Raw genomic sequence first — 25,586 nt, 5'->3', positions numbered from 1 at the left:
ACACAAGTAATACAATAATAGATGGCAATATCCCTAGTAGAGAACCTGATGGGAATGTGTATAACAGGAATTTGATTTCTCTTTTAATTACTGTGTTATACACCGCACTATGGGTAACGGAGCATACATTTTGCAAAAGTATCCATTTAAAGAGGATGTGCAGCAGGTATTGTACATGTACACTAGAAGGTCATTTGCCTCGTATGCATCCTCCAGACTTTCAGATTCGGCCACCTCCACACTGGGTCCTGTAGCCAAAAAGCATTAATATAAGATGCATTGGTGCAAAAAACGAACAGACCCTGGCCAGCAAAAGATCATAGGGCTGAGGAGGCACCTGAGAGTAATGGTACAGCCCAGGGATGCCGGGCCAGTGTAGGGACTACACCCAGGGGAAGCCTCTGACTTACGGGCAGACAGAAAGACGTATTTCTTGTGCGACGATCGCACTGCATGACAGCTGCACAGAAATCCATCACGCCATCATGCTCAGGTCAGAAATGCCGGACCAGTCCAGGGACTGCAATGCGGTTCTCGCACAAGAAATACGGCCGTCTGTCTGTCTGTGCCCCGAGTTCTCAGAATTAGGCCCAATTCACAACATTGTTTTTCTTTCATGCAAAAATCAGACAGATTTTCATCTGTGTGTTGGATCCATTTTACATCAGTTTTTGGCCCGTGTGCCCATTCTTACCATCAGTGTATGGCATCAGTTTTTCTCATATGAAAAAAAAAAAAAAACAGACTGATGGATGTTTTCCAAGCTTCTATTAGCAACCTGTCATTATAAATGAACAGCATATGGATACAACGTGGATGTCATGTGTGCACCAAATTCAATTAAAAGGGTGAATTTGGTCTGGAAATTCGTGCAACATAGAACATGTTAGTTTTTTGTGTGGATTATTGGTTAGTTAAAAAAAAACAAAAAAAAAACAGACATGTGAATAGCCCTATGGAATATAGTTTGTCAGTTAAAATCACTAACCTCTCATGTATGACAAAAACATTTGTGTGAATGAGGTCTGAGAGGATTATATTGGTGATGGTGGAGGTCAGGTCATTCAACTTTTCTTTTGGCATCTTAATTGATGCAATCTCTTCTATTACTCCAGAGCAATATAAAGCAGGCACAAGTAAAGAGGTTATTTAGCTTAATAGTGTTATTTTTTTCATAATGTACGGTATATGAATTTTAGGCAGTGTATAGTTTCAGTACAGGGAACTACGCAGTGCACATGTAATGGTCAAGCTTTATAATACACAGTACAAGTCGGAGCCATGTGGTCCTCTAGCCTCTATGTACTGTATGGAAAAGAAAACAGAGGGCAGGAGCAGAAAGTCAGTTATGCAACAAATGGGTTAAGATATGATTTTTTTTCCCCTCAGATCTAGGGTCTATTTATTTTATGAGCTTAAATCATTCAACGGGGTTGGTCTGAGATCTGTTTTATTTAGGGGTTTTATCTGAGGTATGAATTTATTTTGACTCCTGGTCTGGAGTCATTATTCGTTTGGGCACGCGACCGGAGGTCTGATTTTTTTTTTGTTGGGGGGGGGGGGGGGGGGGTCTGATCTAGGGTTTGATGCTTCCATGCTACATTTTTTGGTTAGTAGGGGTACCATTGTGTGCTTCTTTCACCCCATAGCTTATTATCAGAAACATCACATCTCAGTATTGGGGAAGCCAGTCAGCAGAGCCTAAAGAGTGAGAGAGCACACAAGCTTGGACTGTGGTACAGAAGCAGAAAGTCTGGCTCTGGCGCTGTGGACTCGTGTTGACCACTGAGCTACAAATGGTAGCAATAGGGAGAATTGGCGGAAGGAGGCAGCATCAGCAAGATGTCATAACTACCTACACCTGGGGTTGCGCCCCTGGTAGTTCGACATCCGAAAACAGTATACCGTAGAGCATTCAAATGCTCTGACACAGCCCAGAGGGATCTCTAAAAATGCCAATATTTTAAACAAGGGGCCATTTAAATCAATACCTCTTTGTTTTGATGTTGAGACAGAAATTTCCAGAAACTCTAAAGTCTAAGGAGGACTAAAGTATCAACTCTGATAGCTCCACACCCATTCACCAATTATTCTGACGGGCACCTAATGCAAGAAATAATCTGTGGAGGGGTTTTCTTGTCAAATATTACCCACTGCCCCTTATGTGGAACAAAATGACACAAGATCTTGATTTAAAACCATCACTAACCATCTGAAATGTCATTAAGCTCATGCAAGCTCAGTGAGAGATGAGAATAATCAGAATCTTCCTGAAAGATGCCACTATCAGATCGGGAGTGCTGGCGAACAATCCGCACACTCTCCTCTTTCCATCCAAGTAAGGGCTGTTGGTCATTGTCTTCTTCCAGAGCTTCAGCAACACACGTACAGCAAGGACTAAACTTCTTAATCATATACTGATTAATTCTAATGTCAAAGCACAGCACCACAATGTAGAACCCGTATATCAATATCAATGATGCAGATTCATACCTGAAAAATAAATACTTTACATATTAGAGATTTATGTACGCACGTCCCCTAAAAAAAATATATCCTCATTGTTAAAGTAGAAGACATTGGAATTTAGCTTGCTAAATGTTTGAGTCAAGTTTCGCCAACAAGCTGGTAAAATGTGGACACACGATGGATACCTAGCTAAATTGTTCCTGATGAAGACTGGATTGAGCAGTTGCTCATTGCACACTGCTTGTGATCTATAAAATTGCAGGATATGTAAGAATAAAGTTCTAAAATTGAGTTAGGGGGCTAATGAAGCATTAAGCTTTTTTTTTTAATTTTCTTTGAGAATGAAACCAACTTCAACATCAGTTATTCCTATGAGTATCTGCGTCTAGATACACATTTCTCCTGCACTGGCCATGCGTGTGAGTCACTGAAATGAATGGCTAACTAATTAACATATAGACAGGCTGGGTATGCCAATGCTAAGGGACAGGGTAGTTTGACTTCCCTAGCCCCTTTAAGTCATCCATAACAAATAGAAATAAATAGGAATATCTGACAGGGATTGTCTCACTAAATGATAACTACAGTCCACTATGTCATAGGTCTTTATGTGACAACCTCTGTGTCAATAAACCGGATTACTTTCCGGTAATACGCTTTTATAGAGCCATGACAGCACCCACTGAGAAAGGGGATCCGCCCCTAGGAACAGAAAACCTACAGAGATAAAAGGGGCGGTCCCCCTTGCTTCCTCAGTTGGATTACAGAGAACAAGAGGAACCGCCACATATGTTTTAGTTAATTTGTTCAGCAAGCGATTTTAGTATAAACATACTTATAACTTTCACTATATACAGTTTCTATCCTTCACCCACCAGAGTGAACCATGTGTACATTACAGTCATATGTAAAAGTTTGGGCACCCCTATTAATGTTAACCTTTTTTCTTTATAACAATTTTGGTTTTTGCAACAGCTATTTCAGTTTCATATATCTAATAACTGATGGACTCAGTTATATTTCTGGATTCAAATGAGGTTTATTGTACTAACAGAAAATGTGCAATCTGCATTTAAACAAAATATGACCGGTGCAAAAGTATGGGCACCCTTATCATTTTCTTGATTTGAACACTCCTAACTACTTTTTACTGACTTCCTGAAGCACTAAATTGGTTTTGTAACCTCATTGAGCTTTGAACTTCATAGCCAGGTGTATCAAATCATGAGAAAAGGTATTTAAAGTGGCCACTTGCAAGTAGTTCTCCTATTTGATTCTCCTATGAAGAGTGGCATCATGGGCTCCTCAAAACAACTCTCAAATGATCTGAAAACAAAGATTATTCAACATAGCTTTTCAGGGGAAGGATACAAAAAGTTGTCTCAGAGATTTAACCTGTCAGTTTCCACTGTGAGGAACATAGTAAGGAAATGGAAGAACACAGGTACAGTTCTTGTTAAGCCCAGAAGTGGCAGGCCAAGAAAAATATCAGAAAGGCAGAGAAGAAGAATGCTGAGAACAGTCAAGGACAATCCACAGACCACCTCCAAAGACCTGCAGCATCATCTTGCTGCAGATGGTGTCACTGTGCATCGGTCAACAATACAGCGCATGCATAACGCCTTTTTGTATGACCAAACAACTCAATCTTTGTTTCATCAGTCCACAGGACCTTCTTCCAAAATGTAACTGGCTTGTCCAAATGTGCTTTTGCATACCTCAGGTGACTCTGTTTGTGGCGTGCTTGCAGAAACGGCTTCTTTCGCATCACTCTCCCATACAGCTTCTCCTTGTGCAAAGTGCGCTGTATTGTTGACCGATGCACAGTGACACCATCTGCAGCAAGATGAGGCTGCAGGTGTTTGGAGGTGGTCTGTGGATTGTCCTTGACTGTTCTCAGCATTCTTCTTCTCTGCCTTTCTGATATTTTTCTTGGCCTGCCACTTCTGGGCTTAACAAGAACTGTACCTGTGTTCTTCCATTTCCTTACTATGTTCCTCACAGTGGAAACTGACAGGTTAAATCTCTGAGACAACTTTTTGTATCCTTCCCCTGAAAAGCTATGTTGAATAATCTTTGTTTTCAGATCATTTGAGAGTTGTTTTGAGGAGCCCATGATGCCACTCTTCATAGGAGAATCAAATAGGAGAACTACTTGCAAGTGGCCACTTTAAATACCTTTTCTCATGATTTGATACACCTGGCTATGAAGTTCAAAGCTCAATGAGGTTACAAAACCAATTTAGTGCTTCAGGAAGTCAGTAAAAAGTAGTTAGGAGTGTTCAAATCAAGAAAATGATAAGGGTGCCCATACTTTTGCACCGGTCAAATTTTGTTTAAATGCAGATTGCACATTTTCTGTTAGTACAATAAACCTCATTTGAATCCAGAAATATAACTGCGTCCATCAGTTATTAGATATATGAAACTAAAATACCTGTTGCAAAAACCAAAATTGCTATTAAGAAAAAAGGTTAACATTAATAGGGGTGCCCAAACTTTTACATATGACTGTATATTAAGGGAGGGGAAGGGAGTGGGTGCTGTCGTGGCTCTATAAAAGAGTATTAACGGTAAGTAATCCGTTTTTTTCTCTTCGCCACGACAGCACCCACTGAGAGATTTCCAGAGACAATCACCTGGGAAGGCCCACCGTGTCAAGTACGGATCTACCAAAGGCTAAGTCCTCGGCGGACGATAAATCTAGCCTATAGTGACTATAAAAGGTAGAAGGAGAAGACCAGGTTGCGGCATACATATTACATATTAGCTCAAATCGGAACATTTGCCCTCTCGGCCCAGGAGGAAGATATGGCTCGTGCGGAATGTGCCTTTACGCCAAGTGGCGGGTCTTCTCCTTTTCCCAAATATGCCAACGTAATTGCGTCCCTGATCCACCGGGACAGCGTGCTTTTCGTAATTCTTGCCCCCTTCTTATTACCCTGGAAGGACACCAAAAGAGCCCTGCTCTGCCTCCAGGGCCTGGTCCTATCTAAATAGGCTAAGACTGCTCTCTTCACATCTAAGGTGTGATATCTTTCCTGTGGTGTCATTGGGCTATCATAGAAGGATGGAAGATAGATTTCTTGAGATTTATGAAATTTAGTAGCCCTTTTAGGAAGATAAGTCGGGTCCGTTTTTAACACTAACCTATCCTGGAATATTGATAGGAAGGGGGGATCCTATTGACAAGGCCTGGAGATCACTCACTCTCCTTGCTGATACCAGAGCTACTAATAAGGCAGTGTTTAATGACACGCATTTTATTGGTGCCGAGTGTACGGGCTCGAATGGGGCCTGTGTGAAGGCATCTAAGACTAAGTTAAGGTCCCACGGTGGTAGTTGAGGAATGTGGACCGGGTTTGCTCGCTGGCAAGCTGAAATAAATCGAGCCACCCACCTCTTGCCTGCCACATCATAATTATACAAGGCCCCTAGGGCCGACACCTGGACTTTTATTGTAACATAGTAACATAGTTATTAAGGTTGAAGGGAGATTTTAAGTCCATCTAGTTCAACCCATATCCTATCCTAACATGTTGATCCAGAGGAAGGCAAAAAAACCCCATGTGGCAAACAGTAAGCTTCACATTGGGGAAAAAAATTCCTTCCCGACTCCACATACGGCAATCAGACTAGCTCCCTGGATCAACGCAATATTAAGGTAACTAGTGTATATACCCTGTAATATTATACTTTTCAAGAAAGGCATCCAGTCCCTTCTTAAATTTTAGTAGGGAATCACTCATTACAACATCATATGGCAGAGAGTTCCATAGTCTCACTGCTCTTACAGTAAAGAATCCGCGTCTGTGAGTATGCTTAAACCTTCTTTCCTCCAGACGTAGAGGATGCCCCCTTGTCCCCGTCACAGGTCTAAGAGACCCCCTAGTTCCCTAATAACCTTGGTCGCTCTTCTCTGCACCCGCTCCAGTTCAGCTATGTCTTTCTTATACACCGGAGACCAGAACTGTACACAGTATTCTAAGTGTGGTTGCACTAGTGACTTATATAGAGGTAAAATTATGTTCTCATGAGCATCTATGCCTCTTTTAATGCATCCCATTATTTTATTTGCCTTTGCAGCAGCTGCCTGACACTGGCCGCTAAATGTGAGTTTGTCGTCCACTCATACACCCAGGTCTTTTTCAGTGACTGTTTTGCCCAGTGTTTTACAATTAAGCACATAATTATACATCTTGTTCATTCTACCCAAGTGCATGACCTTACACTTATCCCCATTAAAGCTCATTTGCCATTTATCAGCCCAAGCTTCTAGTTTACATAAATCCTCCTGTAATATAAAATTGTCCTCCTCTGTATTGATTACCCTGCAGAGTTTAGTGTCATCTGCAAATATTGAAATTCTACTCTCTAAGCCCCCTACAAGGTCATTAATAAATATGTTAAAAAGAAGCGGGCCCAAAACTGACCCCTGTGGTACCCCACTGCTAACTGTGACCCAGTCCGAGTGTGCTCCATTAATAACCACCCTTTGTTTCCTATCCCTGAGCCAGTTCTTAACCCATCTACACATTTTCCCCTATCCCCATTGTTCTCATTTTATGTATCAACCTTTTGTGTGGCACCGTATCAAAAGCTTTTGAAAAGTCCATGTACACCACGTCCACTGCATTCCCTTGGTCCAGTCCGGAACTTACCCCTTCATAAAAGCTTATCAGATTAGTCTGACAGGAACGGTCCCTTGTAAACCCATGTTGATATTGGGTCATAAGGTTATTCTTCTCCAGATACTCCAGTATAGTATCTCTTAGAAAACCCTCCAGGATTTTACCCACAGTTGAGGTTAAACTTACTGGCCTATAATTTCCAAGTTCAGTTTTTGTCCCCTTTTTAAATATTGGCACCACATTTGCTATACGCCAGTCCTGTGGTACAGACCCTGTTATTATGGAATCTTTAAAGATTAAAAATAATGGTCTATCTATGACTGTGCTTAATTCCTGCAGTACTCGGGGGTGTATCCCATTCGGGCCCGGGGATTTGTCAATTTTAGTGATTTTTAGACGCCGCCGTACTTCCTGCTGGGTTAAGCAGGTGACATTTTTATCCCTGATCACGTTATCCGTCATGGGATTTTCTTGTGTAAATACTGTTGAAAAAAAGTCATTTAGCATATTGGCTTTTTCCTCATCCACCATTTCACCCAGACTATTTTTAAGGGGACCAACAATATCATTTTTTAGCTTCATACTATTTATGTAGTTAAAGAATATTTTGGGATTATTTTTACTTTCTCTGGCAATGAGTCTCTCTGTCTCAATCTTTGCTGTCTTGATTTGCTTTTTACAGTATTTAATTTTCTGTATTTAATTAATGCCTCATCACTACCTACTTGCTTTAATTCTCTAAATGCTTTATTTTTATCTCTTATTGCGCCCCTTACAGCTCTATTTAGCCATAGTGGTTTCCTCCTATTTCTAGCATGTTTATTCCCATATGGTATATATTGTGCACAGGTCCTATTCAGAATGCTAATAAACGTCTCCCATTTTCTTTGTGTATTTTTATGTCTCAGGATATCGTCCCAGTTAATAGCACCAAGATCATCTCTCATCCGTTGGAAATTTGCTTTCCTGAAGTTTAGTGTCCTTGTAACCCCTCTACTACACATCTTATTAAAGGATACATGAAAACTTATTAATTTGTGATCACTATTACCCAAGTGACCCTCAACCCTTACATTTGATATGCGGTCTGGCCTGTTGGTTAATATTAGGTCTAGCAGTGCCCCCCCTCTTGTTGGGTCCTGAACCAGTTGTGAAAGTTAATTGTCTCTCATAGTAGTCAAAAACCTCTTACCTTTGCTGGAACTGCAGGTTTCGGTTCCCCAATGTATTTCAGGGTAGTTGAAGTCCCCCATAATAATGACTTCTCCTTGAGTCGCAGCTTCATCTATTTGCTTTATGAGGATATTCTCTGTTGCTTCCATTATTTTTGGAGACTTATAACAAACCCCTATCAGTAATTTATTATTTTTCCCCCCTCCCCTTATCTCCACCCACAGGGACTCTACATTTTCATTAGACTCATATATTATCACGAAGGATGGGTTTTAAGGATGATTTTACATATAAACACACCTCCCCCTCGCTTATTTGTTCGGTCATTTCTGAACAGACTATAGCCCTGTAAATTAACCACCCAGTCGTGGCTCTCATCCAGCCATGTCTCAGATATCCCCACCATGTCATAATTATGTTCCAACAACATTAACTCCAATTCCTCCATTTTGTTGGCAAGGCTTCTGGCATTAGTATACATGCACTTTATGTATCTCTCTGTACCTCTATTCTTTCTTAAATTATTAACTGTTCTAACCCCACCCCCCATGCCACCCCCACCCCAATGTCATTATTTGTGCCCAGGTCTCTATCTGCACTGTCTTCCCCTCCTATAAAAGGAATACCCTCCCCCCCGTCCCTAGTTTAAACACTCCTCCAACCTTCTAGCCATTTTCTCCCCCAGCACAGCTGCACCCTCCCCATTGAGGTGCAGCCCGTCCCTAGCATAGAACCTGTAGCCAACTGAGAAGTCGGCCCAGTTCTGCAGGAACCCAAACCCCTCCTTCCTACACCAATTCCTGAGCCACTTATTAACCTCCCTAATCTCCCGTTGCCTCTCTGGTGTGGCACGTGGTACAGGAAGTATTTCCGAAAATACCACCTTGGAGGTCCTTGCTTTAAGCTTACAGCCTAATTCCCTGAAATCATCTTTAAGGACCTTCCACCTACCTCTAACTTTGTCATTTGCGCCAATGTGCACCATGACCGCTGGATCCTCACCAGCCCCTCCCAGTAATCTGTCAACCCGATCAGCGATGTGTCAGACTCGAGCGCCAGGTAGGCAGCACACCGTTCGACGATCCCTGTCTTTGTGACAGATTGCCCTATCTGTTCCCCTAATAATTGAGTCTCCCACTACCAGAACCTGTCTGGCCTGCCCTGCTCTCCTATTTCCCCCCTTACTGGAGCAGACACTCCTCCGGCTTTCAGAGGACATGCCTTGCTGCAGCAGTGCTACTCCTGCACTAACACTTCCCTCATCTGCCAACTTAGCAAACTTATTGGGGTGTGCCAGATCAGGACTAGCCTCCCTGGTGCTCTTCCCTCTACCCCACCTTCTAACTGTCACCCAGCTAGCTGCTTCATTGTCCTGCAGCTCCAACCTAGCATCCCCCCCCTCATCTATCCCATTGAGCGTCTGCTCAGTGAGCAGAAGACTCCTTTCCATATTGTCTATGGATCTCAGTGTTGCCAGCTGCACATTTAGATCCAGTATCTGGGCTTCCAAATGCACAATGTGCTCACATCTTGCACAGCAGTATGCACCATCGACCGACTGTTCAAGGATTTCATACATGCGGCAAGACGTGTTTACAGAAAGTTTCAACTCATGCCCCTTTTGTAGGAATTCTAGAATGGCTGGGATAGGTATCTCACTGGAGGGCCCCGCTGAAAGGAAGGCTAAAAATTTTTCCCATATTCTGGAATAGATTTTTGTTTTAGTCTCCGTCCTACTTTGTTATTCGAGAGAATCTTTTCTGCCTTAATAACTCCCTCTCAAATTCCATGCCGTGAGGGGTAGACCTATGACCTGAGGGTGGTAGCAGGGTCCTTGTGAGAGTAGGTCCCGATCTAGAGGGAGAATCCATGGATTGGAGATCGACATGGTTCTCAGCCACGAAAACCATGGCCTCTTGGGCCAAAACGCGGCTATTAAGATGACCCGCGCCCCTTCTTCCCTTATTTTCCTGATGACAGTTGGTAACAGCATCATTGGAGGGAAGGCATAGGCTTGTCGGAAATGTCCAGGGTGTTTGGAGAGCGTTGAGCATCTGTTGGCCCTTGTGGCGAATAGGTCTCTCTCTGGTCTGTGCCACTTGGCCTCTATCATCTCAAAGATGCACCGGCTGATCACCCATTGCTCCTGATGAAGGGTGTGGCGACTGAGGAAGTCTGCTCTGGAATTGTCTAGCCCTTTGATATGGAGAGCAGACAAGGAGTCGAGGTTTTTTCGGCCATTTTTAGAATCTCCTCCGCGATAGACATTAGCGGACCTGATTGCGTGCCTCCTTGCCGGTTTAGGTATGCCACTGAGGTGGTGTTGTCCGAGTGAATACTTGTATGGGTTCCTTGGAGCTGTGGGAGAAATTTAGATATGGCATAAAATATTGCTTTTAGCTCTTTCATATTGGAGGAATCCTCGGCCCACTGTCCCTGAGCCATATTCTCATCTAGATGGGCTCCCCATACGAAGGGGCTAGCGTCCGTAGTAACTATTTTTGAGGGAACCATCCATGGGACTCCTCCCGAGAGGTTGTCTGGGTCTAGCCACCACCTTAGTGAGCTGGTCACCTCTGTTGACAGGGACATTCTGCCTTCTAGCTGGCCCTGCAATCTTTCTACCTCTTGCAAGATGGACCACTGCAATTTCCTAGTATGGAATTGGGCCCACTGCACTGCCGGAATACATGATGTTAGGGAGCCTAGCAAGGACATGCCCTCCCTTAAGGACATATTAGGCCTACTGATAGCCGTCCGCACTTTATTAATTATAGTTACTTTCTTTGTTTTCGGCAGGAGGCATTTTAGACTTAAGGGCCTGTCACACTAAGCGATATCGCTAGCAATATCGCTATAACGTCACTGATTTCGTGACGTTATAGCGATATTGCTAGCGATATCGCTATGTCTGATACTTACCTCCGACCGGCTCCCCCGCTGATTGCGCGAGAAAGTCCTGGACCTTTTCTCGTCGCCAGCTTTCTGCTGGGCTTCCTGTGGCGCCGACGAGCAATGCGTGGACGCGGGCGGGAGGACGTCAGGATCGCCCGTCTGACAGGAAAGTAGCGACCCCCGACCCCTGCTGGTTTGATCTGCCTGCAGCTCACTAGCGACCACTTAGCGATACACCAGCGATCCTGACCGCGTCATATCGCTGGTCGGGATCGCTGGTGCATCGCTAAGTGTGAAAGTACCTTTACTGAGTCTAGATGAAGGCCTAGGAACGTCTGGCAGGTTACCACATGTAGTCTGGATTTTTCCCAGTTAATTAGCCACCAAGCTCCTGCAAGAATAGATGTCAGCTAGCCTGTGTCTGCATTGAGACCTAGAATTTCCCACTATCAGCAGATCGTCCAATTACGGGACTATTAAGGTGTCTTTTAACCGTAAATGTGCCATCACCTTCAGCATCAATTTGGTGAAGACGCGTGGTGCCATGGATAGCCCAAAGGGCATTGCCGTAAACTGAAGATGACGTATCTGCCCTCTTAACATGACTGCCACTCGGAGGAACTTTTGATTCCCACTGTGTATTGGAAGATGGTAGTAGGCATCTTTGAGGTCCAAGACTGCCATGTAGCACCTAGGAAACAAGATTTTTATAGCTGATCGTATAGATTCCATTTTAAATGATCGTGGCCTTAGAAAGGTATTTAGCTTTCTCAATTTACTTATGGTCCTAAATGAGTCATCTGGCTTAGGGACCAGAAATAAGGGAGAATAGAACCCCCTTCCCCCCTTTTGTGTGCTGGAACCGCTATAATAACGTGCTTAGTTAAAAGGCCCACAATCTCCAGCTCCAATGCTTCCTGCTGGGCTGGGGACTTCAGAGAAGTCAATAGGAAGGAGTCCGGTGGGTACCGAACAAATTCTAATTTCAGGCCCGATGTAGCAATGTCAATGGCCCAGGGGTTAGCCGTTATCATTCCCCATTGATGGGAAAAATATAGCAACCTGCCACCTACCAGTAGATTCGGGCTACCGGAATTTGTCCCCGGATCTGAAGGGGCGTTTACCAAATAGGTTCCCCTTCTGTTTGGGATCTTTGTTGACCCAGTGTTCTTGGGACCTGTAGTCTTTTTCCCCAAACGAAGACTTCCTGAAGGCCCTCCTGTAGAAGGGAACGTACGGGTTAGGGAATCCCGACTTCCTCTCTCCCGCCTTGGTCAGTATTTCATCTAGGACTGTGCCAAACAGGTACTTACCCTGACAGGGCATAGCACAGAGCTTGCTTTTCGTCTGCGTATCCCCCTTCCACCCCTTCAACCATAGAGCCCGACGGGCCGCATTGGTTAATCCTGCCGATCTGCAGCTAATCGGAGGGAATCGGCTGCACCCCTGATTAGAGGAATAGAGGAACGAAGCTTGTCTCTCGATGTTCCGTTCTTTATATTCTCCTCCAACTGGTCTAACTATATCAACATGGACCTCCCAGTACATGTGGCCGATATTGCCGGTTTGAAGGCCCCTCTGCATATTTCCGAGGATCTTTTGAGGAGTGTATCGGCTTTGCGGTCTAAGGAGTGTATCGGCTTTGCGGTCTAAGGGGTCAGATAACATACCCGAATCCTCCACTGGCAGGGAGGATCGGCAAGAAGTGGAAGCTACTGCCACATCAACCTTGGGGGCCTTGGCCCAAGAGGCTAATTCCTCATCGTCAAACGGATATCTCCGTTTGGAAGTCACTGGGGGAAAACTCTTGTGCCCCTGCCTTTCCCACTCTGTCTTTACCAGCTCCTTTATTGTCGGGGTTACTGGGAAAGCTCGGACTTTCTTTTGGGAGAGTCCAGCAAATATTATTTCCAGGGGGGTTTTGGGGTCTTTAGTGTCTGACAACCCCATTGTATTGCGCACCGACTTGACTAGATTATTAATATTGTCAGTGGGAAAGAAACTGTATTCCTCCTCTTCTGAGGATAGGTACTCCTGAGACTCATCCGAATCTAGTTCCCACGTTTCCAAAGGTGACCTGGACCCCGGTGAGGTGATCTCCCTGCTGGATACTTGTCCTCCCATACTATTAGCGCCCCCTAGGGCCTGTAGCTCTTGCCTAATAATTGAACGGATATCTTCCGTTCTAACTAAAGACTCCTCTTGCAGGGTCTGCCCGATACAGATCTGGCATAATCTTTTAGAGCAGCTATCCGGGAGAGGTTGGGAGCATAAGGCACACTCTTTATGCTTGGATTTCTCCATCCTTTTTCCCTATGGGGTATACAGAGGAGAACGCCATCAGCTACATAAGCGTGACTAAAAAACACTCACCCGTTAATTTTATCCGGATGGTACCGGCTGTGGGGGTGGAGGCACAGGCTGAGACGTGGAGTTGCTTGATTTTTTTCTCCTTTCCATCTTTTCCTATGGCCTCACTCAGTTTAGAGCATCCACTGCTACTTCTCCTGGTACTGCCACATATTCCCCTGGCTGTTCCAGTGGGCGTGAAACAGGGTCGTTTGAGGATGACATTGCTGCGCACCGGTATCCCTCTGGCGGGTGCTTTTATGCAGCTTTTTTCCTCCCCCTTTTTTTTTCTTCTCCCCCCTTCACCCAGAAGTGGTACCTCAATTCTGGGTTATGCTCTGTGGCCGCTCCATACTGGCGACGTCGCACTGTGTGATCCCTCCCCCGGAAGTTCAATGGGATGACTTCCGGATCACACTGCAGTCTGCCCGCCGCATCTCCCGGTTACCGCTGTCCCCATGCCGCCGGACCCGTACTGTACCGCTGACCATCCACAGGGAGGCAGGTACGGAATTAGCGCTGCACCTATTACCGCGTCCTCTAGGCAAGCTCGGTGGTCTTACCCAATCCTGGCCTCGCATCACGGGGGGGCACCATGTCGGCAGCCCCGATGCTGTGCTGCGCTTTTACCCAGAACCAGGACGGCCCTGGTTCTTAATGCTGCATCCTCTTCTTCTCTCAGGGGGTAGCCACAGGTGCCGCCTTGCACCACATGTGAGCCAGGGTGGCCACAGCTGTAATCTAGCCTCATGCTGCATTACCAGCTAAGGGGGGAGCTAATGAAACAGATCTTTCCCGTTGCTGCTTCAGGTGCTGGGGCCCCTGCCACTCTCATGGACGCTGCACAGGCGGCAACCAGCCCAGGTATCCTCTTTTCTGCAAGTTCCTTTAGGAACAGGAAACCAACTGAGGGAGCGAAGGGGACCGCCCCTTTTATCTCTCTGTAGGTTTCCTGTTCCTAGGGGCGGATCCCCTCTCTCAGTGGGTGCTGTCGTGGCGAAGTGAAAAAAAGAGATCAGATATTTTCTTAATGGACGCAGACATCTTGCGTGAGCCGCTGATCTGCTCTGTTAACAATAATGCAAAGTCAGAGATATACATTACATTTGACAAACAGACCATAGGAAACTAGAGACTGCAGACGACTCACTGACTTGTATGTGCAGGCTGTGGCCTATGCAGAGGACATGGAGCATGGAGGGTGATGAGCTGTGACCATCACCTATTGTGAATGGTGGTTCCTTTGTTACCCACATGTAGGTGTTACCTTTCTTGGTAATCCTGCCTGTGATGATAATCAGAGGACATCTGATTTCTACAAAACAAAGTCCAATTCACCATATGCAATTACTTTTGTCACTTCTGTTATGCCTTGAAATATTCTTTGAGATATTTTTTTACACCTAATTCTTCACAATGGTGAACGTAGTCAATAAAATCTGGCAAAATTAAAAAAAAAAATGCTCTATTTTTATTTTAACCTTGTATGCAACTTTTTAGTGTGAAAAGTTGCATGTTCTGATTGAATGTCAGAAAATTTAAAGCAAAAAATTTAAAGCGTACCTAAAATCGCTTCAACAGGGCTACTGAATTACATTTGTGCTCACATATAGCGACTTTTAAAAGGTGATTAATGAATCAGCCGAAAACATTTGGAATCCTAAACCTCACCCACTAGCATTAAAAGCGAAAAGAAAAAAAAAACAAAACATTAAATAGACTGGGAAAAATGAACCAAAATAATAAGGTGCTGGTGATGAGCGAACTTTCTGGGATAAGGTGTTATCCGAGCATGCTTGTGTGCTAACCGTGTGACTTTGGCGTGCTCGAATAATACGTTTGAGTTCTATGCCGGTTTGTTAGGCTGTCTTTGCATGTGTTGTGGCTGTCAAACAGCCGGGAGACATGTAGGTGCGGAGACTTGAACACATTATTTGAGCACACCGAAGACTCTGCTGGGGTGCAAACATTCTCGGATAACATCTTATCCAAGCACGTTTGCTCATCAGTATAAAGTTAAAAAACAAGCAAACAAAAAAAAAACACAAACTAGACAATAAAAAGGAGCAAATGCAATAATGAATCGGGTCTGAAATGTCAGCATATAGTGAGCTTTAATAAGCAGAATAAAAACAGCAACATTTAACTTTTTTTTATAAGAACATAATATTAAAAAAGTATCGGCTTAAAAAAATAGGCTATTTTCTGATACAGGGATTTTTGTGATAAACTCACCGTAAAATCCTTTTCTCCGAGGCGCTCATTGGGGGACACAGATACTGTGGGGTGTATGCTTCTGCCGCTTGGAGGCTGATACTAAGTGAAAAAAAAGATTAGCTCCTCTTCCGCAGTATACACCCTCGCCCCTATTGCGGGCGGAAATCAGTTTGGTACCAAAGCAGTAGGAGGACAACAAAATCAGCCTTAGTACAGGTACAACATGTCCAGAAAAAAGACCACCCTTATATCACATAAATAAATGCGTATAAATTAAACAAAATAGAAGCCAACTTGACTAATAGGGTGGGTGCTGTGTCCCCCAATGAGCGTCTCGGAGAAAAGGATTTTACGGTGAGTTTATAACAAAAATCCCTGCTTCTCCTTCGCGTCATAGGGGGACACAGATTCTGTGGGACGTCCTAAAGCAGTCCCTGGGTGGGAGATTGACTCACCGATCCAAGCTACATGCACCTCTTGTTTAAGGCCGGTTTCACATTTGCGCTTTATAGCACAGCGACAGCCTGCGTACGGCCGCCGCTAAGCCCCGCCCCCTGCCGGCTCCCTGCCCGCCCCATCTGGTCATCGCCGCCTACTAGCGCACATGGACGCTTGCGATCTGCGCACCCTATCTTTAGCATAGGGTGTGCAGATCGTGCGCTAGCAGGATTTTGCCGTGCGCTGCGCACTTTTGAAGGTGTGCCCGTGTGCGCCAAACGCAACATGTTGCATTTCGGCTTCAAGAGTGCGCAGCGCACGGCAAAATCCTGCTAGCGCACGGCCAGCGCACGATATACGCACCCTATGCTAAAGATAGGGTGCGCAGATCACAAGCGTCCATGTGCGCTAGTAGGCGGCGATGACCGGATGGGGCGGGCAGGGAGCTGGCAGGGGGCGGGGCTTAGCGGCGGCCGTGCGCAGGCCGTCACTGCGCTATAAAGCGCAAATGTGAAACCGGCTTAAAAGATGCGCAACCACTGCTTGGAGAATCCTTCTACCCAGGCTCGCATCCGCCGAGGCCTGAGTATGGATATTATAATGTTTGGCAAATGTGTGCAGGCTGGACCAGGTTGCTGCCTTGCAAACCTGTTCCGTCGAAGCCTGGTGCCAAAGCGCCCACTGGCCGAGTAGAGTGCGCTCTGATCCCTGCTGGAATCGGCGTGCCTCTAATGCGGTAGGACTCCTGAATAGTCAAATGAATCCATCTGGCAATGGTCGATTTCGAGGCAGCGAATCCCTTCCTGCGCCCTTCGGGGAGCACGAACAGCGTGTCCGTCTTACGAAAGGGTGCCATCCTCGACATGTACTTCCGGAGGGCTCTTACCAGGTCTACCGTGTGCTGGACAGAATGAAGGCAAGACAGCATCCTCATTAATGTGAAATGAGGACATGACTTTTGGCAGAAAAGGAGGGGCTGTTCTGAGCACCACCTTATCACTATGGAAAGTGAGGAACGGAGCTCGGCAGGATAGGGCCGCCAGCGCTGAAACCCGCCTGATAGAAGTGATGGCCACTAGGAACATCACTTTCCAGGAAAGGTACCTCAAAGAGACATCCTGAAGTGGTTCAAATGGAGCTTCCTGCAGAACACTTAGGACCAGGTTAAGGTCCCAGGCGTCCATAGGCGCCTTATAGGGAGGTACCAAGTGGGAGACTCTCTGGATGAAAGTCTTAACCTGCAAATTGGTAGCAATTCTGCGGTGGAACAGAACGAATAAGGCCGATATTTGTCTCCTGAGGGAACTTGGGGCCAAGCCCGAGTCTAGGCCCGACTGGAGAAAGGCCAAGATGTTGGGAATCGAGAATCTCAGTGGAGAAACACTCCGACCTCGACACCAAGCAAAGAACACCTTCCAGGTGTGGTGGTAAATTCGTGCTGAAGCAGGCTTCCGGGCGCTAACCAATGTAGCGACCACCTCGCTGCCAAATCCTGCCTGGGTTAGAATCCAAGATTCAAGGGCCATGCCGTCAATCACAGGGCCCCTGCGTTCGGGTGGCAAATCGACCCTTGAGAAAGTAGATCTGGGCGCTCTGGCAGTTGCCAAGGAACGTCGGCGAGCAGCTGCATTAGATCTGCGTACCACGCTCGACGGGGCCAGTCCAGGGCCAACAGAATAGCCGGAACCCCTTCCGTCTTGATCTTTTTGATGACTCTCGGGAGTAGTGGCAGTGGGGGAAATAGATATGGGAGGCAGAACTGGTTCCATGGCAGAACCAACGCATCCACAGCGATTGCTTGCGGGTCCCTGGCCCGAGTGACATATGTGGGCACCTTGGCGTTCACTCTGGACGCCATTAGGTCCACATTCGGAGTTCCCCACAGTTGACAAAACTGCTGGAAGACCTCGGGATGTAGTGACCACTCTCCGAACACAAGACACTGCCGGCTGAGAAAGCGACTGCCTGACTTGAGAGGACAGTCGGCACCGCGGATCGAGCGTGAAAGGATTCTTGTCCCAGGCTGACAAGAGAGCGTGCTGCAGGGGGCGAAAATGGAACTGGACGAACGGTATTGCTTCCATTGCTGCCAACTTTCTTCCTAGAATCCTCATCCCGAAACGAATGGTATGAGGGACTGGTTGGCGAAGAGTCCGAACTCCCTGCCGGACAGCTAGGGCTTTTTCCTGAGGGAGAATCACCAACCCTCGGCAAGTGTCGAAGACCATTCCTAAGAAGGAAATCCTCTCAACTGGCACAAGGGATGACTTCTTCGCATTGACCAACCACCCTAAGCGGGCAAGAGTATCTAGCGTGATGCTGACATTTCCCTCGCATGCCCGTCTTTTACGGGCCCTAGACCAATAGGTCGTCCAAGTAAGGCAAGACGACTATGCCTCGAGAATGCAATATGGCCATGACAACTGCCATAACCTTTGTGAACACTCTGGGAGCCGTGGCTAACCCGAAAGGTAGCGCCACGAACTGAAAACGTCGACCGTTGATTGCGAAACGCAGGAACCTTTGATGAGGAGGAAAGATGGGAATATGCAGATATGCGTCCTGGATGTCGACCAAGGCCAAGTATTCTCCCTGCTCCATGGCCGATATGACTGAACGGAGAGACTCCATCCGGAAATGTCTGACCCTGATGACTTTGTTCAGAAGTTTGAGGTCCAAAACAGGTCCGACAGACCCGTCCTTTTTGGGAACCGCAAACAGGTTGGAATAGAAGCCCTGAGCCCTTTCATGCTCTGGCACGGGAACAATGACCCCATTGCGCTGGAGCGATTCGATGGCTCCCAACAGAGCTCTTGCCTGGATATCCACCCTGGGAAGATGAAAAAGAAAAAAACGTTTTGGAGGGTTTCTGACAAACTCTATTTTGTAACCCGAGGCCACCAATTCCTTTACCCATGCATCGCCTGCAACACTGAACCAGACGTGGCGAAACCAGAGTAGTCGGCCGCCCACCTTGCTGGTGTTGTCTGGTAAACGCCTCGAGTCATTTGGCTGACGATCTTTGGGATCTAGATCCCCTTGATCTGGGCTGTTGAGTACGCATTCTCCCCAATGGGTTGGTTCTATATGAGACCTGCTGCTCCCTATCCTGGTTGGGGCAGCCTGAAGCGGTGGAATTGGCCGCTGTGGTCCTCCCGGGGTTGCGAAAGGCCCGAAAACGTGCCTGAAAAGGCTGTCGAAAAGGTGGTTTGACCTTTTGTTGAGGGAGAAAACTGCTCTTTCCTCCTGTGGCGTCGGAGATAAGTTGATCTAACTTCTCCCCAAATAGACGGCCGCCATGATAGGGCAGGGAAGTCAAAGAATTCTTGGAAGTAGAATCGGCCCGCCATGTCTTTAACCATAGAGCTCTTCTGATAGAAATTGCGTTAGCGGCAGCAATTGGCCGCATCCAAAGATACATTGATTACGTAGTCTCCGGCCATCGTGATCTGACTCGCGATCTCCGATATCTCTGCAGGTAGCTCTTGCTCCTGCGCGACCTTGTTTAATGATTCTGACCATGAGATCATGGCCTTGGCTACCCAAGTTGCTGCGAACGAGGGAGAGAGCGCTGATCCTGACGCCTCATATACTGAGCGAGCTAAGCTCTCTATGAGGCAATCCGTGGGATCCTTAACAGAGGAACCACTAGGTACGGATAACAGAGTTTTAGTGGCTAGGCGTGACACCGGTGGATCCACCTTCGGAGATTCCGTCCATTTTTTACGGAGGTCCGGGGCAAATGGATACCTTGCTTCGATAGCCTTTCGACCAGAGAAACGCCTGTCTGGTCATTCCCTGTGTCGCTGCACTATGTCCTCAAACTCAGGGTGAGAGGAAAAAATTCTGTGCGGCCGCTTCATTCGCTTAAACGCCACCTTATGCCCTGTAGCCGCTGCGGGATCATCCTCAATCCCCAAGGTCTGATTGACGGCTTCTATGAGGCTGTCCACTGTCTCACGTGACCCTGGAGCATCCAGGTCAAGGGGCTCGTCTGAGTCGAAATCTGAGGACTGCTCGCTATCAACCACTGGTGACGGGGAGAGAGAAGCAGAACTTACGGATGCCAAAGTACCAGATGGACTGGGCGACACCGCGTGGATTCTCTTCCCCCGGGTCTGCCTGGAATGAGAGCGGCCCCTGCAGGCCGAAGGCTCAAGTGAGGTGGAGGTTCCCTCTAAGGCCGGCGAGCCACTGTCCCTGCCCCTATCTGGGGCCTGAAGGGACTCGATTGCCCTCATAAGCGACGCCATGGACTGTGACAGTGATAGGGCCCACTCCAGGGGGTTCGGGACCTCGGTCGCAGTCGCAGGGGAGGGCTCCTGGGTGCATTCGGACTCGCAGTCTTCGCATAATCGCTTGCTCTGTGCCAGCAGAAACGCAGCCCGACAAGAGATGCATGCAGCGTTAAAAAACGTGTGCATCTTTGCTTTTTCGGACATGCTGTATCTGTCCACTGCTGGGGATGGGGGGAGGAGGTAGCACCTCGTTTTCCCTGTAGCGTGGCCTCTCGGGCAGCACTTACCCCAGTCCTGTGCCCCCACGTTCCTGGACGCCTCCACACCAAAATCGCGAGCCACCAGCTGTGGGGCGGCCCGCCAGCATATAAACCGCTCCAGGGGCGGTACTTCCAGCTCTGCGGCCTAGCCGCACTCCGAAGCTGGGGACTAAATTTATCCACCGCCGCCCAGGCCTGGGGAGCGGGCCACCGGAAGTGACGCGCGGCCGGAGGCAGAACTTCTGGCCGCTGCCTCAATTTATCCCCTGCCCGTGACAGGGGGTCTGCATCCACGCTCAGCCAAGAATGGCCGGTGGCATCCGCCAGCTAAGGGCTCCAGCCCCGGATCTTCGCCGCAGGAGCCCTCCCAGGCCCTCTCCTCACTGACGATCCTCTTTGGCTTCCCAGCTCAGGTATGTGAGGGGGCCTTGAAAAATAGGACGGTGCAGGCACCCTAGCTCCATCTAACCCCTTCCGGGGGTGAGGAGGGGGACCGTCCTCCTCCTTGCAGCACCGCAGTCTAAGCATTGGTGGAGCAGTGGGGGCCACACGGACTAATCTTGTGCCTCTGTACAGCCCATGGTTTCAATACCTAGGGGTGGTCAGGGCTAAGTCCGGCATCGTGTCCCACGTCGCGGGAGAGGATACGTGGAGGGACACTCGCACGTGCTCGCCCTTTGTTGGTTTGGGGAAATCGGACCCTTTCAATAGGATCCGTTGCCCCTTTCTAATGTTCATGGAAAAAAAGTCTGGAGCAAAAAAACAGACGTGTGCCTCCATGGACACTAAGCAAAAAACTGATTTCCGCCCGCAATAGGGGCGAGGGTGTATATGGCGGAGGGGGAGCTAATCTCTTTTTTTTCCCACTTAGTGTCAGCCTCCAAGCGGCAGAAGCATACACCCCACAGTATCTGTGTCCCCCAAATGGGCGAAGGAGAAAACAACATTTCATTTAATAAAGTCCTATATGATTGTAATCACATAAGATATTTACTAGTCATCTACATGTCCTTTTCACAAATCAGGACAATTCATTTTAAGAGGTTGTCCATGACTGTTTTTATTTTTTTTTCCAATGGGGTGAGAACTGTACTGCCTGGCTCAGGTGGAATTATCATGCTTCCTTTGACCTCAAGTCAACAGAACAGCATTGTTGACAGGGCATCACTGCCATTGTCATGCTGATTGACAATCCGCTCCCTGTTCCATAGACAGAGCACAGTGGAAGAGAAAGAGCCGTTTCGTCCAAGTGACTGCTCTAAGCTGGGAGGGATCGTCACAGGGAAGAAGTTACTACCATACCTGTTGTAAAGTTCTTAGACCTATAGGGAAAAAAATGCCAGATAACTCCTATAAAGCCTTACTCCCATCTCAGCAATTCATGTCTGAGGTGGGAATCTCTCTCTTTATGCTCTGGACACAGGAGGTGGGGACTTAGATATGGTACACTTTTCTTATGACCACATTCACACGACCATATCTATTTTTACACTTGTGTAAAACGGACCATTTTTCATCTATTTTTAATAACTGAAGGGGGTAAAGTTTTATTTATTCTTTGTCTTACAATGGATCAATTAAAAAAATGGATGAAAGACTGAAGAACAAAGTCTGTCTTCCACTGTTCATCTGTTTAACAAATCCTCTTAGACATTAATTCCCGAAAATGGATGAGCCTAGGCCGTGAGCTTGCGGATCAGAAACATGGCTCTGTTATTAAAATGGATGTGTCTGGATCAATTATACATAAACACTGAATGACATAATGAACACTGCAATAGGTTACTTACCAGTATATACGATTGTCAAATGTTATGGCAATTACTGCCCCTACACTAACAGCATATGCAACACAATCACGAAATAAGGGCCAACACGTTAACTTGCAAATCTGTGCAAGAGAAAAGAAAAAAAAGAGGATTTGTTTTATAGAAGAGAGAGAATCACACAGGGTTCAACTTGTATCTACTTCTGTGCACGAGTCACAATATACAGAACGATCCTGTGAGATCAGAAAAGCCTTTCCAAAGAATTTCCAATATGGCTCAATTTAGTATGCGGTGCCACATCCAAACTAGCAAAATAGTGGATGATTTTCACTTACCTGTCCAAGTGATGTAGTTTTTTTTTACTATCACTTATCCATTTAGGGCAAAAACCAAATGTGGCAGTAGCCGAAAGTTTAAAGGGGTATTCCCATCTCAAAGATCCTATCCCAATAAGTAACAGGTGTAATATTAGCAAATACATTCAATTTGACATGTAGTACAGTTCTTCTGATTAGCTATAGCTCTTTCTCCATGCAGAGTATTGCAATAGCTTAGGTATCCATGGTTACAACTAAAGATGAGCAAATTTGTTCGGATTTTGGCCCCGAATCTGATTTTGACATATTCGTGTCATATTTGAACACTATTCGTGCCGAATGTATGTCTTATGATCGGTTCCTAACATGTTAGGTAATTTCTACTCCCATTCACTCTAAAGACGGTCGGCTGTGTTCGACGAATATTGCAAAAACAATATTCGAGTTCGATCACATTCAGAACCGAATCCGAACAAGTTCGCTCATCTCTAGTTATGACCACTGGTACAGTGACAGTTAGTTAGGTAGACAGCTCTTAGTGGTTATAACCATGGTTACTTAAGTAACTACAATGCCCTACATGAGGTAAGCGTCATAGCGAATTAGAAAAACTATACAACATTTCTAATTGGAGGTATTCGCTAATATGATTATTAGTACAGCTACTACATATTGAGATAGGATCTTGGAGATGGGAATACCCCTTCCAAATCGTAATATGGCGTACATTACTTGTTCTGGGCTCACACTATACCTTATCTTTATGTGCTCTAACACATACTTTCTCCATTTCCTCTGTAAGCACACAAAGCCACTACGGATCTGCCCTAGGGCCCTAAACAGACTCTGTGTGTTGCTACACATGACCTGTGCAGGTGTCTTCGAGGGAGTCCTAAGAGCATCATTATAACCCTTTAAAGACCAAGTCATTTTTTGACTTAAAAGGGGTATTCCCATCTCTAAGATCCTATCCCAATATATAGTAGTGGTCATAATAATAATATCAGCAAATAACTTCAATTAGAAATGTGGTATAGTTCTTCTAATTGGTCATGATGCTTACCCTATGTGCAGGGCAATGCTGAAGCTTAGGTATCCATGGTTACGACCACTAATAGTGACAGTCAGTTAGTTTTTATAGCTCCTAACCATGGATACCCAAGCTACAGCAATGCCCTGCATATGTGGTAAGGGACATAGAGAATCAGAAAAACTATGCTATATTTCTAATTGGAGGCATTTGCTTTTATCATTATTGATTCTACATCTACTGCATACTGAGATAGGATCTTGGAGATTGGAGTACTCCTTTAAGGGCAAAAAGAACCTTTGCTGATTTTTGCCCATCCTTTCATTCCTGCCTGTGTAAGTCTATAAAAAATGCCTATGCTCTTCTTATTTACCACTATAGTTTATATTTAAACCCATAACAATGTGTAAGCTGCTTCTACAGTATGTATTGTGTAGAATACAAATTTCATAAATTGCTTTCTGATCCATCCTAAGCATCAGATTTATAAAATGATGTAAGGAATGTACGTCAGTGACTGCAACAATGTCCTGAGCAGAGCAAACAGATTTATTACTAAACAAGTTTTACTTACCTTCGTATTTCAATAATATGGAGCAAATGTGTTATCGCTAAGTAATGACATGTATCATGTTTATTTTACTCCTGATATACAATTTTCATGTATTCTTGTGTGCATAAAATATTCTATAAAATATACAACAAGCTGAAAAGAAAAGCTGTACGGCATACTATACCGCAGATGATAATAGGCAGCAGGCAGCACATATCCCAAGGAGATTGTACACAGCTGAGCCAACAATAGTGCTCACTCCAATATCCCCCTTGGTGACAAACACACCTGCAAAACAAAGCAAAAAAAAAATTCAATTAATGGGGATTACATAGAATATGCATCTGAATTGTAAATTCTGTTGGCTTTAGATCTGACAGTCTTTATGTATGAAGACTCATGAATCCGGTATTATTTAAGCACCATCTCCATTGCAGTTGAATTGAACAGCATTTCTTTCTGTAAGGGTATAATCACACAAAACAATTGAGGTATGGTTAAAAAAAGAATGTCAAAGTTTTAAAAAAAAAAAAATGTTATGCGGCGTTACACTGATCTCACTTGTGGCTATTACTGCGGTAAAAAACATGGTAAAACTGCATACGGTATTTTTTTTCAGGTTGTGGGTTTCAGCCAGCCATCAATCATTACATGTGAACATAAGCCAGAGCTGCCTCAACAACCCCCATCACACCCTATATAATAGGCAAAACTCAAGTGTCTTGAATGCCTTGAAAAGGCAGCGTCAGAGTGGAGAACCTTGGGTACACGGGAGAAAATCATTCTTGGGTCCACCATACTTCCAACACTCTGCATATTAACCCCCCACCCATAAGTTTTAAAAGCTCTACATAACTCCCATAAATTACTGGGGGGCCGTTTCCCTACAGTGCTCAGGCTAGATTCACACTTGCATATTTGTTTATTCCACCAGAAACGTGTGAGGTATAAATGCAGCGTAATATAATAACAGCTATTGCAAAGCTCATTTACACATTGTGGAAAATTTCTGAATAGAAGTGTAAGGAAGGTGACCTGACGGACGGACGGACTAGTCAGAGTGAAGAAGGAAAGGTTTGCACAGTGTAGGTAGGTGTTAGTTATTACAGTGGGGAAACAGCTAGGAAAGTGTAGTGGACGTGCAGTACCTTGGGTTGACCATTAGATGGCAGGGAGGAGTGTGAGCAAAGGACTTGACAACAGCTTAGGGCTTTAGAAACCGTTGGTCATGGGGGGCGTGGTTACAG

General features: G+C 45.8%; 1 protein-coding gene across 1 annotated transcript in view; it reads right to left on the bottom strand.

Annotated features, from left to right (window-relative positions):
* SLC24A5 (solute carrier family 24 member 5) overlaps positions 1-25,586 on the bottom strand; it is a 96,620-nt gene that overhangs the window by 9,834 nt on the left and 61,200 nt on the right. Inside the window, exons 4-6 of the mRNA XM_073568452.1 lie at positions 24,524-24,627; positions 22,461-22,561; positions 2,210-2,493 (exon numbers count right to left, since the gene is read on the bottom strand). Of these exons, the coding sequence (XP_073424553.1) occupies positions 2,210-2,493; positions 22,461-22,561; positions 24,524-24,627 (489 nt within the window). The remainder of the gene's footprint in view (positions 1-2,209; positions 2,494-22,460; positions 22,562-24,523; positions 24,628-25,586) is intronic.

The sequence above is a fragment of the Dendrobates tinctorius genome, unplaced genomic scaffold, assembly GCF_039654945.1.
Source record: "Dendrobates tinctorius isolate UK_male_01 unplaced genomic scaffold, ASM3965494v1 ptg000022l, whole genome shotgun sequence".
Classification (NCBI taxonomy): domain Eukaryota; kingdom Metazoa; phylum Chordata; class Amphibia; order Anura; family Dendrobatidae; genus Dendrobates; species Dendrobates tinctorius.
Note: the sequence above shows the minus strand (reverse complement) of the source record. Positions and strands in the feature narration are given on the sequence as shown.